Genomic DNA, 15,635 nt, shown 5'->3' with positions numbered 1-15,635 from the left:
ATATCAAAATATTGTTCCAATAACAAATTCAAGCAAGCTTTTCTATAACCAACTTTGGTCCATGGAGTTATTCAAATTCAAACAATTAATTAAATTAAAAAAATTTCTTAAAAAAAAATATTGTTAATGCATGTTTGGTCAACTTCCTATTACCTATGACATAGGACATTCCTATGTTGTCACAGGTCATATGGACAAATGAATATAGTGGGACTATTACCCTTTCACCCTTCTTAGGAGTCTACACTATTGGGAATATATATATATATATATATATATATATATATATATATATATATATATATATATATATATATATATATATATATATATATATATATATATCCATAAAATTCGTACATTGGCACCGAATTTCAGGATATGCAATAAAAAAATCATATATGTAATTTCAGTATTTTCAAAATTAAAATTGAAAAATCTTGTATTTTGTTTTCCGATCAAATAAACAACCATCTTGTCACTTTTAAAAAAACATTTTTTAAATTTTAAATATGTAAACTTGAATGTAAATTTTGGATGGTAGAAAATAAAAAATAAAAAAATTGAATTTTAAATATATTTTACAGATTTTAAAGGACCCAGTTTTGCTTTACACACAACAAACGAAAATTCAAAGGATTATTAGCAATGAAGACGAAAAAGTCAAGCAACTAGTCATATGCATCAATAGTTTGAGAAAAATATTAGAATAACTCAACAACTAAATTAAATGATGAACACTACAGATAACTGAATTATAGCTTTCAAACATTGGATGAAAAACAAATTGAAATAGTAAAAATTATTAGATTGTTCTTACCCAGAATAAAATGTCTTTTGACTAAGAAGCAAGGGAGGCAAAATCTCCAAACTTTATGAACTGAGATGTTAAATGTGAGTTTTGGTTCACCTTAGATGTGAATATATAGTTTTTGAGAACCTTATCATAAATAAAGATAAAATTTATATATTCTTAAAGATAATTCTAGAGATAACATAAATGATCTCCTAAGAAATTATGTTTTATTATATCATAACAGTTTGGGAAAGATATTTTAAATATACAAATATTAATGAATCTAAACTCTTATTTATTAACTACTTGATGTGTTAATAATAATAACTTATCTAAACAAAGATTTAATTTTAAGTATATTGATATTGCAATATATAGATGTGTTTTTAGAAACAGTTATTATATAAAATAAGATAAAGTTCGAGTATCTTCAACTATAATATTTTTAGTTTCAACTACCTGCATTTAACTTTTTAATATGTAAACCTATTATTTGTTTTGTGTTTATTTTATAAACCACACACATACTTTAGAGGAAAGAACGTGTTTGAGTGGAGTAGAAACATTTTCAGAGATAAGAATAAACAATATGTTTAACACGATTATAATTATTTTATATAAATTCACAAATAAGCAACTTCCATGTTGTCATTTTGATAACAAAATTATTATTATTATTATGATAATAATAACTATGAAATTAAATATAAATAATTTATATAGATAATTTTTTTATTTTATAAATAGTTTTATAACTAAAAAGTGGTTAAATTTAAAAAATGTCAAATTAAAAAAATTAAAAAAGTATAAAATTGATAAAATAATTGTTTTAATTTAAAAATAAAATAAAAAATAAATATAAACACAAAAAAGTGATTTTTTATTTATATATAGATATATTGTTATTATTATAAATAATTTTTTTAATTTTATAATAATTTTTATTTATTTTATTGATGGTTGTATAATTAAAAGGTGATTAAGTTAAAGAAACTAGTCAAATTGAAAATATTATACTTAAGAAACCGTATTTAAATAAAAATTTTAAAAATTAAACGTGGATATTGAAAAAACAGAATATATATAAATAATTTTTTAACTTTACTATAAATAATTTTAATTTATTTTATAGATATTTTTATAATTACAAAAATAATTATGTTTAAAAGATAATGAAATTAAAAAACGGTTAAATTTTGAAAAACGTTAGTATTAATAAAATAATTATTTTAATTTAGATTGTTTTTATTTAAAGAATAAATTTGAAAAAAAATATAAACATAAAAAGAAATTGATGATAAATTATAACGTGACATATATATGATTTCTGTAATTTTAAATCGGTATTTTCAATTTAAATTATATTATAATATTATCACCTTATTATAACTTTATAGTTTAGAGATGATGTTAAATATAACCATGTCTTCTAGATTTTATATCTTATTTGTTATCTATAAGTCAGTAATATTTAATTTGAGATACAAGATAAAATGGAAGTATTTATTATGAGCACTCTAAAGTTTTTGTGTGAATTAAAATAAATATAAAAATATTTTATTTAAACTAATATTTTTATTGTGAATAAAAAAGTTTCAAATAAATTATTCATTTTTTATTAATTATATTTTAAAGTTAAGAATAATATAATCTGATTTTAGAAGTAATTTATATTAATATATTAAAATCTTTGAGAAGGTGTTTTGATTCAATAAGATACAATTTAATATATAAAATTATAATACTTTTGGATAGATAAAGTAATGTTGATTTTTATTTATTGTATAAATTATGAATAATATATTTATCTTCCGTAAAATAAAATTATAAATAAATAAAATAATATCAATGGTGGATAAAATAAATATTTTAATTTAAAAAATAAAATAATTATTTTATTAATATAATATGATGTGATATTTGGATAATATAATCTAATATCTATAACAATATACAAAAGGGATTCTTTTTTTGTTCACTTTTCATTTTCCAAATTTACCCTTAATTACTATTTTAAAAATTAATTATTTTATAATTATTTTTTCTGTAACCATTTTTTTTAAATCTTTTTGACCGTTATTCTAAAAATCTTTTCAAACAATTATTTTATTTAACAACTATTTTAAAATTTATTATATATATTTTAAAAATAAATATTATTAATCTTATAAAAATTAAAAAATACGGATACATAGACACTGTCACGCATGTGTGTTCGCTAATTAATAATAATTTAAATTATATAATCCATTGAGTTTGTTTTTTTAGAAACGTATTTGTACAGATTTGATTATATAAAACTGTATATAACATATTTAGTATCAATTATCTGCCATTAATCTTACTAATTTCTTAACCTTTAGATGCATAGAGTAATATTGATTTTGTATATGTTTTATATTCATCTCTTTAGTAAAATAAGTATACGAATACTTTTTTGTGCACCTTATTTTCAAATCATCTGCAGTAGTACACATGACTAGTTTCAATGATAAAATTCGGATTCAAATTCATGTTATAGACATTTTATATTAAAAATATATTTAATTTTTTTCACATAATTTCCAATTATATATATATATATTTTAAATTGATCCTTTTAATTAAAAATTTATATTAATAATATCATGTTATTATATCATAGGTTAAAGCTAACATTAAAAATAATCATGTGTTTTATATTTTTTTTCTCTTTATTTGTCTGTAATATTTAATTTGAGATATAAAATAAAATCTAAATATTTATTTTATAAACAATATATTTTGTATTTATTTTGTAAACAATTTACATGTATTAGTAAGCGAAAGCAATAATAATTAAATACAAAAAATTGAACATTTTATTAATACAAATGTTCAACCCATTTTTTATTTATTAAAAGATTTTTATTTTATCACTTTTTACATTATTACTTCTGATGTTAACAATTCAATATAACAACTTGATTAAAAAAATTAAATATTATCTTTTATTTTTTAATCAGTTTTTCTTAATTTATTAAAAGTATTTTATTTTACCTTTTTTTAACATTTGCATAAAAATGGATTTCAATATTATTTTTAAATTTTTTAATTATCATTTTTTCTTCAAATTAAACTTTAAATAATAATTATAATAAATAAAATATTTTTAAATAAGATGCAAATTGAATTTTAAAATATTAACATAATGAAATATTACAACAGTTTTAAAAGCATAAATTATAAAATAAAATATTGATAGTATAATCATACTTAAAAAACACAATAACATATTCAATTTAAATAATATTTATTAATAATTTATCAATTGTAGTCGTATCTTATATTTTCTAAAATAAAACGAATCTTATCAAATACATATCTTATCTGATGCTGGTATCTATTAATGTGCAACTAAGATATTAATGATGCAAACATTGCATCTCCTTTTCTTTTTTCTTTTTTTTTTTTGCATTTATTCCAAGAGTAAAAAAAAAAAGAGTAATACATGAACTTGCACATTTTTTTCATAGTCTCTAACCAGGAATTGTCATTTGTGATAATTCTGTTAACTTTTTAACCATAATCGCTTAAAATTTACAATTAAAATGACCAGTTAACAACATAAAAAAGAAAAATCCTTCCCATTCTCTTTCTGTACACAGAAATTAAACTTCAGTCCAAAAGAATTATGGAATTAAAAACCAATCAGCCAATTTTCTCTTCTTTGATATTGAATTGTAACATAACATTCTCACACATTGTTATTGACAATACACCAGAAGAAACTGGTCTACGAAAAATAAGTCACAGATTCTCACAAGAAAAGAAATGGCAGAAAGAACAAGACAAGAAAGAAAGAAAAAACCTATATATGTATATATACAAATTACAGAGAGAACTCAAAATAAACAAAAAAAAAAAAAAAAACCCTTTAGAACTAAAATCCTGCACTTATCTGTTATGCAGAGGATTAGGACCAGTGTAGATTATCCTTTTCTCATCACCAAGAACAGCTTCACCATTATTCTTCAGTCTTGAACCTTTATGACTGAGATTTGACAAAGGTTCACTTGCAAGGCTTTGAGATTCTGCATAACCTTCAGCAGCAGAGGAAGAGAATATGGAGAAGAACAGAATCAGCAGTAGGACTGAGAAACAAGGTAGTAGAGTCATCAACCTCATGCTCTCAGTTAGGAACAGATGGTGCATGGAAAGCTTATAATTGGCTCAAAACCCGGTAAAGTAAGAAACAAAATCAGGTTCTTTAGGATCAGATTGAAAAAGGGTGTCACCAGAAACACTCAGAAAGAAAAAATAAAGGTTAGAAGAAGAAGGGAAGGGAAGTAAAGTTGTGATTTTGAAGGAGGGTGACCCTTTTTGCTATGGTGTGAGGAACCTTGAAGTGTGAGCTCTGAAAATGAGGATCGTGAATGAATGAGAGGTGTGAGTCAATGAATGTGCATAGCATAGCATAGGGGTTGGTGCCTAGAAGCAAATAAATAAATAAATATGTAGCAGAATGTGTTTGGATGCTTTTTTACTTGGGAAACAACTATGGACCAGAGAGAGAGGGAGAGAGAGAGCTTTTGCTATTTTTGTTGGAGCTTAGGTAATGTTCCTGTGATCACTTATTATGGCTCATGTATCAATATTTTTCACTGCATGAATGTGTGTGAGAGAGAGAGCTTTGAACTTCAATAATATCATTGCATATCTATCTAACTCAGTTTATCAAATAAATCATCACTAGATTGTGTTGTTCTTTTATCTTCTGTGATGTGAGCACAATTATGCAGAAACTCATCATGTATACAGGTTACAAGAACAGAAGAAATTGAACAATATAAGTAACAAGAACAACTTCTGTGTACATATAACTTTATTTTTGTTTCTGAGATTGAACAGTAGAAAGATATAATTTGGTCAAACTGGTGAGGGGTTTGACAAATAAGCGATGAAAGTGTTAATAACCAGCACATGAATCTTTTTCTTACAAAGAATGATGTTGTCTTTACTCACTTTACAAAAGTGGAAACTTTCATGGCTTTTGGTTGTGGCCATTTTTATATTTGTTTTACTCCCTTGGTGAATGCCCCCCTTGGCTTTAAGACAAGAACAACTTGACACAAATTTTGCTGAAAAATCTACTTTTGTAGATTACAAGCTTTTTCCTTTTCAATTTAGTTGAATGTGATGCCATGGTTTTTATAACACTTAGTATATATATTTCACTAGGATCTAAACATGAATTTCTGTAACCTCTCTATTGGAAAATGGAATTGATGAACATGGCAGAGACATGTCATTCTTTCCCATGCCCTTAGAATGAAACACAAACGTATCTAGAAGTTTTCACATGGAGCTGCTCTTATAAAAAATACTAACTCAATATGAGTTTTTAAAATTAGATATATTTTTTCACCAATTTCAAGATAAGTCACCATAAAATAATACCCTTTTATACATTGCAAATATACTCTTATTTTCTGCATGTAATTAGTTGACGGGTAAAATTATTATCACGGATTTTTAAAAAGTAACACCATAAGTTATAAATAAATTTTCCTTGAAATTATATTGACATATGACAATAAAAAACTAGAACAAAGTAAATGTATAACTCATATATTTTTTAGTCAAAATAAAAAATATAATTTCGACTTCAAACTCGTCAAAATAACATGGTCATCAATTATTACATTTGATTTATATCTGTTTTAGAGTTCGATTATGACATGATATTTGTAGGTAAATATCTTCTAGGTAATGTTATTTACAAATTGTAGCTACGAATATATTACTATTAAATCTTATCGATAAATAAATCATAATTTCTTTCATTAATCGAAAAGGAGATTTAGAAAAGATACATCAAATTCAATAATTGATCTTAATAATTTTATTTCAAAAAATTTAAAGTAAAAACAAATATAATAAAACTTAATCTTGAATATAGCAATAATTGTTGAAAATAGTTCAAGTGTGAGTCAAAAAGTCTCACATTAGATAGAATAAATAAAGTTAAATAATATATAAAAATAAAGACCCTTAACACTATATTGTCAATTCAGTAGAGAAACCAAATTCATTTAATACTTACTTTGCTAATTATTTGAATTTGTTCACCATATGATATTATTGATGGATTATATTTGTTCATATATGGTTATAGTCTATTCTGACCTCTTTTTCTATAGTTATGGTTATCGAAAAATTGTGATTATATATATATATATATATATATATATATATATATATATATATATACTACTCCAAAAAAATAAATTTGGTTTCTCTAGTGAATTTTGTTGTGTTGTTTATTTACTGTGTCTTCATAATACACTGACCACTAATTTTGACGTTTTAAAATCTATTAAAAAAATATTTAAAATATCAACATAATGTATTTTTAATACTCAGCAGAAGATAACATAAAAAAAAAATCAGTAAAGAATCTAAACTCATTAAATAACTGCAATTTCGGAATGGAAGCAACACTAGGATTGCCTCTTACAAGACGAAAGGTCCCATGCATTGCAGGAGCCATGAGCGATGAATAAATCATGTCATTTATTCTAAGCAGAAGCATTTGAGATTCCAATTATGGTAAAGGGGAGCCATGGCTTTGACCGGTAAAAAAGGGAACCAAAAGAAAAGCAAAAAAGAAACCTTCATTATTTCATTTTGCTTGTGCACCAATTTATTTCCTTGCCTTAATCATAGCCTCATGTACTCAACAAATTGCATGTTTTTTTCTTTTTAATCTTTTGACAGAGAAGAAAAAGGAATAAGAAGAAGAAAATGTGTCTCTTGTGAGTGAAGACTTAACAGGGTGAGAAGATGATGATTTTGCTAAGTTGAACTTTGAGAGTAGTGGTGTCCCTCATCATCATGACTTATTAGCTTTGTGTTTGATAATGTCATAATTAAGTTTTGTGAGTGTTATACAGATAATTTGAATTTGCATGGTAAATTTTGCAGCATGATGGCATGGGCATGCAGTTTTTGAATTATTATTATTATTTTAGAATTGACATGATACGTAGGAAGATGAAATCATCCTATGAGTGTTGTCAGATTCCTGTTGTCACGAGCTACTAAGAACATCATCACACAATGACACAAACTACAATTTCGTATTTCAAAAACACCAACACTGTCAAACATTAAAACTTCTTTATCAGCATGCTCGTAAAAGGGGTAACTATGTTTTTCTTGCTTTTCTAAAGTTTAACTTAAAGAACCCTAGCTTGAATTTTTCTACATAATTAACAACTTTGTTGTAGAAATTTAAAAATAAAATGTTCTTCTTAAAAGAAAAAAAGAAAAAGAAAAAAGCATGGCCTACATGCAGAAAAATTGGAATATATAACTTGAGAATTGTGTTGACCTCGTTCTCTCAGTTAAACATTATAATATTTTGTATCTTTTAAAGGTACACTTCATATATCAGTTTCCTTTTATTTTTATTAATTAACACATTTGATCCTTTTAACTTCGTACATTTGATCTTTTGTTTTTACTTTCATTTAGTTTTAGAGACTAAAATATAATTTCAAAGACTAAATTAATTATTTACTTGGAAGTGATTCCAGAGTGAAGATGTTGTTGCAGAAGACGAAAGGAACATAATATATGTATGCAAATGCAGTGGTGAAGTGTGAGTAGTTGAAGCATGATAATGTAAATTCCTTTAGTGATAAACTCTTAAGAAGATGAATCAGTTGTGACTCGGTTGAAGGCAATGGCAGTTTTTGAAGTTGAAGGCCTTCCCAAATGGGTGCTGATAAAGTCACCAGCCATCACAAGTTTTGGAAGGTCAACGTTGGTTTTCACACCAATTCCATTCAACATGTACACAACATCTTCACTCGCAACATTCCCAGAAGCTCCTTTAGCATATGGACACCCACCAAGCCCAGCAACTGACGAATCCACTATGCTAATCCCCATCTGTTCACAAATAAATCATTATTCCTTTTCTTCACGGTGCCAAAAAAAAAAAGGTTTAATTAGTAATTTGATCTCTGTAGTTTGTTCCTTATATTTGTTTTTGACTCAATACAGTCGTTATTTTTGTATAAAAACTCGATGTCGTCTGATTTGTTAAATTGGTGTTAATACTCTTTAGAAGTGTCACTTGTCAAAATTTAGGTCTAACACGTGTCAAAATCTGATTCTAACACATGGCACCTTTCAAGTAGAAGATGACCTAGATTTTAATACGCGACAGACCCAGATTTTGAGACATGATACCTCCAAATGATGTTAACATCAATTTAATAGAATGATCACATCAAAATCTTTTTATAAAAATAAGGACTCAATTGAGTCTTTTTCAAATACCGAATCAAAGGCTTAAATATGACCAAATTAATAATTAAGACATAAAAAGTACAGTTCAACCATAACCAAACATGTTACATATGTAATGAGGTTGAGGTCCATATAACATTGGACTAAAGTATAACTATTTTTCTTACTGTCATGCATTTACTCCAGTGTTCCTTTTGCTTATTCTTTCTCAAAAAATCATAATGAAACAAGTAATAAACTGAACAAGTTTTACACAGTGAAAGGTCGAACCAAGCAATTTAGTTGAGGACTTACTTGAAGGGACACAAGTATATTTGGAAGGGATTGGCCATAAGTGTCATGGAAATGGACAGCTAGTTTCTCTATTGGAACAACACCCATCACAGCCAAAAGCATAGGAACTACACTTCCTGAATATAACACAATGAATATGACACAATATAAGTTTACAAGGAGCCAATAACAAAGTCTCAGTAAAAGACAGAAAAAAGACACTTAGTTTTACATTCATCCACCTTATCAAGTTCATACACAGAAAGGTCTACAACAATAGAGAATCTTGTCTATGAAGCATAGATTGCTCAAACTTCCAAAGTTCAGAACTCATCTAAGTTGTTACCTGGTGTGCCAACTCCAATTGTGTCAGCGAGGGAGATTTCAAAGCAACCCATATCATGAAGTTCTTTAGCAACATATGCCACTTTTGAGGGAGGGATTAGTCCTTCTACCGGGCATCCAACAACACATGATACATACCTATCACGTTTCAATATAAAGAAATTGATTGTCATATGGAATAAGAGAATAGAAAAAGTGAAGGTTTTTATTTTGTGGAGTTTCATTAAGAAGAGATTATATATATGCGACATAAGTCCAACTCATTTAAGGGATTGTCACCACTTTTAACGCAAAATCTCAAGACAACAGGTTTATTGGTTTTTGTTCTTATTTGTCTGACTTTGTCAGTCATTTTTACTCAATATATGACATAGACTCACATTTAGATTATTCTCAACAAAAGAACGTTGTGTCAGCAAAATCTACAATATCAACTAATATGACACTTTCATGCATCCAACTAGTGGACATTGACCTTGACCTTGCCACCTTTTGCAAGGTTTTACCCATTGCAGATATTGAAGCAGACAGTGATATCTTATGATGTAATCTTAGAATGATTAAGAAGAAAAATAAAGGCATACCCTCGAACAGGAATTGAGAGTTGTTTAGCAGCACGAATAACAGCTCGGTAACGAGCAAGGCTTTCTTCAATACTACAATTAATGTTGGATTTTGAAAATGATTCAGAAGCTGATGCAAAAACAGCAACTTCTCTGGCACCAGCAGCTACTGCAGCTTCAAAACCCTACAAATGTAACATGTCAGAGATCTGAATATAAATCGTATGGTTTATGGCTTTATCAAGATATTTGTACCTTTAAATTAGGGGTCAGAACTGGCATTCTGATGCTTCCTAAGTTATTTACCGCTTGCATTACATCCTTTGCATCAGCCAACTATAAGATAAAGAAAGAAACGTAATTGAAGTCATTAGCTTTTGTTCAATGCAAGATATTCAAACATTGTACAATTGAATGACTTTTATCCAACAGAAGCCACGAGATCCATGAGATTGAGAACTAATTTCAGATACAAGCACTTTGGTACAAATTTACTTCAACCAACACTCTTTAAAATCATCAATATCAATTTAGCACAAATAAGGTAAAACAGTTGTACCTGAGGGACCCATTTGGGAGACACAAAACTTGTAGCCTCAATAACAGATAACCCTGTAGAAGCTAGTCTATGAATCAATTCAATCTTTACAGCTGTAGGCACAATGTTCTTCTCATTTTGTAATCCATCCCTTGGACCAACTTCTACTATCTTAACAAACTTTGGTATATTGTTCAGAAACTGCATCAAGCCATTATCCAATTAAAAATTTAACAAAGAGGGGTAGCTGAAAACTTGAATAAAGAACACTGAAAACAATACAGCAGCCACTGAATTACCTTATATGCCAAACCTTGCAAATCTTTGGTATAGCATTTTGGACTGCTTTGGCTATCAGAGAATGAATCATCAGTCATCCCAAATTTCATTGATTTCCTCCCTTTGGTCATAGTCTTCTGAGTGAAGGAGTTATCTTGGGATAAGTCTCTTGTTTGTCTTTTCCATGGGAATGTCTCTTCATCATCTTCACTACATAAAGATACAAGGTACTATGATATAGTAGGCAGGTAAAAATCAAAGACTATATATACAATGAAAGTGATAAAAGTTGAATTGTAAAGCAATGAAATGTCTCAAGTCTCTAGCATGAATTGCAATATATGACTCACTTGCAGCTGTTAGATGTGCTGCAAATTCGTCCTTCAATCCAGCAGTTTCCCATGCCCAAATTCTCTACTCTGGGACGACAAGCCCCAGATGAGAACCTCTGAATCCTATCAATGGTGTTCATACTTGGTAACTTGTCAAGACCAAGTGGTTCCTCCAAACTTGACATGGTGAAGTGGTTGGGTTAAAGGGAGCTACCAAAAGATATCAGAGAGTAAGTAATGTGTATGAAGAACCTGTTCAAACTCAACTTAGCTATTTTCATCTGCATATCATGCTTCTATTTATCTTCGCAGAAAGAGAGTCAGTGGCAAGTAATACTGTTCCGGATTGAGATTTTGCTTCATAATCAGTTAAAATTGCAAGATAAATAAGTTTCCCTTTAAGAAATCCATTTACTACATATAAAAAACAGTTAAAAAAAAAGAATCATAGTTAGTTGCAGTTGATTTTGAAGTGATATGATTCATGTTTAGATGTTTTAATTCTAAAAGTATGTCAGCAGTAAAACTGAATAATTATCTCAGTTCCAAAAATAAATTCTTGAAGCAAAATCAAAATCATCATGAATCCTAACAAGTAAATCCAAACATTAGACAGCATACCAACGTGGTTGCAAATCATCTAACGTGAATCCAAACATATGGGGACAATGTTTGTCTGAGCATGTGGAAAAGGAGGGAAATGAAATGAGTTAGACAGAAGAAATGTTCAAATTTTCGATACTCGTATCCTCGTTTCATTGTAGTGGGCAAAAAATCACTTCCAACTTGCTTTGGTGCAATAATGAGGGCCAAAATTAGTGGTTGTAATGTAAAGGAGTTTCTTTCTCCACTTACAACCTTTCCGCATTTTGAAAAAGCACGTTTGAAGTGATTTTCGTTCCTCATTTTCCACCGATTCAAATAAGGATAGCCATGGTCACAAAAATGGTGACCAATAATAATCAGCCACAAGGTTATAAAAATTTGCTTGTTCTGTTCTTAGTATCTCAACATCAAATCAAAACCTTTTTAAATGGAAAGCAGAGTATAAATGAGAAAATGCATCCCTTCTAAGATCATCATGAAGATAAACTATGCTTCTGGGAATTTTAATAGCTGCTGATCACAGCTGACAAAAAAAATAAATCTAGAGCAAGAACTCAGTGGAAACTTGAAACCCAATTCCACAAAAAAATTAAACTTCGAAAAATGGGCATTCAATGGAAAACAACCATGCTCAATGAATAACCCAGAAGAAGACAAATTTATGTTTTTTCTTGTAATTTTGAGAGTTTGTTTGGCAAGTTCATATGAGGGGGAAGAAAATAGAAAATGGGAAACAAACAGACCTGAAAAAGTGTAGAGAGGAAAACCAAGAAATTGGGGAGAATTGAAAGAGGAAGAGGAGGTAGATGAAGAAGAAGAGTAGGAACAAAGGGAAATGACATTGACTTTTTATTTGATTATTTGAATTGAATGAAGACAGAGAAAGAAGAACAAGTTTTCAGTTGGTAGTTAGGTCACTAGTTAGGTTAGGTCACTAAGGTTTTTGAATAAACAAAGGTGTCTTTGATACAAAGAATTGCTTTGAAAAGAATCACTTTTTTTTTTTTCCTTTACAAAACACTTATTTCATAGCTCACACTCTTCCTTCAGTTGAATACAATTCTTATGAATGAGACAAAACTTTATGCACACTTCAAACTTAAAAGTGAAACTACTTTTGCTAAACTACAACAATTTCTTTATACCAAAGTTTTTCTTTTTCTCTCTGAAAATGCTTTTTTAGAGAAATTTATCTAAACATACTTTTAGTATATTTTCACAACCATATGCATAGATTGAGTGAAAAAATTGTCACCCTCTTTAAAAAATCCTTGTTCATTAATAAATGATGGATTTTTCTATTATGTTACAACTAATACATATTTAGTTTATTGTAGTAATATCAATAAATGTAAATATATTATTAATATTTAAAATTTAGTGTAACAATTATATTAAAAGTAATAATTAATTCAATATATAAAATTATAAAAAAAGTAGCATATTTAGGGTTTTCATTTCAATATCCTAGAATAATGATCACTATCCTGTATCACTACTTAATTCTATTCTAATAACAATAGTGAAGTCAAATGTGTTGTAAAGTATAGCTATTTTTCTTACTCTTTTTTTAATTACAGTTATATTTCTAAAGAAAAAGAAAATATTTTTGTTTTGAAATGTATCAATTAATTAAAATAATTAACATTATACAAAAAGGTTGTTAATGTAACATCCCAATTTTAACAGCTTAAAACTAATAAAAATAGGGAGTTTCATCATAGTTCCAAAACAGATAATCCAGTGTACACAATATATTAATACAGTCTTACAAAAGGTATGACTATAAAAATATATCACTTATACACTTAAACTAAACTAATAAACTCTGTACTACTGACCACTGCTAAAGCTCCCACTGGAAACCTCCTCTTCAACACTAACACGATGGCTCTTCATCCTCCAGAAGTGCCTTTGACACTGCAACTACATCTACTCCCACCGAATAGGTGATCATCGCAAAAGGGAAAACATACAACACGAGACAGACACACAACAAGCAAGGGTAAGCTAATCTGATTAAAAGAATCATACAGTTCAATTATAAACAGAAATCATGCAATCTTTGTCATTTTCACTAGAATCACATAGACCCCCACAACCACAATGCAAATATATTACTCTAGACTCGATATCCGGATTATGTAAGCGACATTGGATCTCTGGGTGGCTTGCACCTGTGACGGTTCCCAAACTCTGCAGAGTTGGACACAAGGAGTTATCACCCGACCGCTCACAGGGTAAGTCCCCTTCGCGTCTAAGACTTGATCAAGTCCAAAGACTAGGACCTCCTGCTACTCCTCACGACATAATCCATTCTGCTCTATATGAGCTTGAATGATTATTGGAGTTTCAGGATACCAACCCATACGGAGTCCTTATGTCCTTACATACACTAAAACATTCCTCTTAGAATTTCCCTTGAAATCCTAATTCAACCACATCTTCTCATAATTTGTATTCATCCAATTTAATCATACGATACATCAATGGTAGCATTCCAACCATACAGGGCCTAAGTTGCACAAGGATACATAAAAACATACATTTTCACCAAAGAAAACAGAATTAGAGCACTACTACTACAGTAGCTCTCGCTCAGGCTAAAAAGTCTAGCCTAGGCGATAGGTCATCTCGCTCAGACGAGCCAGTCTCGCCTAGGCGAGACACTAACAGTGGCAAAAAGAGAAAACCTGGGCGAACTCTCGCTCAGGCTAGGCTGGTTCGCCTAGGCGAGACCGTCTCTCGCTCAGGCGACCCCAGCTCGCCTAGGCGAGACTTCGCGCAGGAACAGAAGTGCGTCTCCTGGTGTTTTCGCTCAGGCGAGCGTCACTCGCCTAGGCGAAAATACCAGGTCACGAACCTGTTCCCACATGCAGTGGATCAGTTTGCCTCAAGCACAAAGCAATTATTCACCAAATCATGCAATTCAAACACTAATTCATCTATCAAACACATAATTCAAGCTCATCTACTAATTTTCTATTCAAATTAAGAAGAGTGGTTAGCTTCCCTTACCTGTTATCATGTTTAGACAGCTTTATAAACGTCAACGCCTTAAAAACGTCAACACCTCTAACTCCACAGGATGATCTATCTACACATAGAAACATCACAAGAACGATCAGGACATACCGTTATGATCACTGATCAACAGAGACTCATACTGATGATTAAAACGTCGCATGCAAGCGGAAGAGGGCTTGCATGCAACAGAAAACAGAAAAAGACTAAAAAGAGAGCGGAAACTCAACTTACGTGAACGGGGAAACTAATCGGTCCAATTTGAAGAGCTTGCCGAGAGAATCAATCCTACGGTCTCGGTTCTTCAATCAGATGACCAGAGAGACAGAACCTCTAGAGAGAAGTCAGAGAACTCTAGAAAAGTGGTTTCTAGAGAGATGGTGTGTTTTAAAATAATGAAACTCATTTATAACAATCATATTTATACTAAAACCTTTTAATATTAAAATAATCGAGTCTCACTATTTTTAAATCACTATCACTTTTAAAACTCCATTTTCTAGGGTCTTACAGTTAACAATTGAAATAAGTATTCTCTGTTGTTATTCTTTTTTGGGTTAAATATGTTTTTGGTCCCTCAAGTTTCAGCGAAATTTGGA

General features: G+C 29.1%; 1 protein-coding gene across 2 annotated transcripts; it reads right to left on the bottom strand.

Annotated features, from left to right (window-relative positions):
- Positions 1 to 8,421: 8,421 nt before the first annotated feature.
- On the bottom strand, positions 8,422 to 12,880 carry LOC114193871 (hydroxymethylglutaryl-CoA lyase, mitochondrial-like). Of its 2 annotated transcripts, XM_028083838.1 has the most exons (10): positions 12,756 to 12,880; positions 12,028 to 12,082; positions 11,425 to 11,616; positions 11,095 to 11,284; positions 10,817 to 10,996; positions 10,513 to 10,593; positions 10,279 to 10,442; positions 9,696 to 9,832; positions 9,371 to 9,486; positions 8,422 to 8,713 (listed from the first exon to the last, which is right to left on the bottom strand). In XM_028083838.1, exons 3-10 carry the CDS (start codon positions 11,589 to 11,591, stop codon positions 8,468 to 8,470), a joined length of 1,281 nt encoding a protein of 426 aa, XP_027939639.1. In that variant the 5' UTR covers positions 11,592 to 11,616; positions 12,028 to 12,082; positions 12,756 to 12,880; the 3' UTR covers positions 8,422 to 8,467. The 2 variants fall into 2 exon arrangements, with proteins under 2 accessions (XP_027939639.1, XP_027939638.1); XM_028083837.1 differs by lacking the exon at positions 12,028 to 12,082 and having other exon boundaries at positions 12,756 to 12,878.
- Between the last annotated feature and the right edge of the window lie 2,755 nt (positions 12,881 to 15,635).

The sequence above is a fragment of the Vigna unguiculata genome, chromosome 8 (assembly GCF_004118075.2).
Source record: "Vigna unguiculata cultivar IT97K-499-35 chromosome 8, ASM411807v1, whole genome shotgun sequence".
Lineage (NCBI taxonomy): Eukaryota > Viridiplantae > Streptophyta > Magnoliopsida > Fabales > Fabaceae > Vigna > Vigna unguiculata.
The sequence above is the reverse complement of the archived record's forward strand: the minus strand, read 5'-3'. Positions and strand labels throughout refer to the sequence as shown.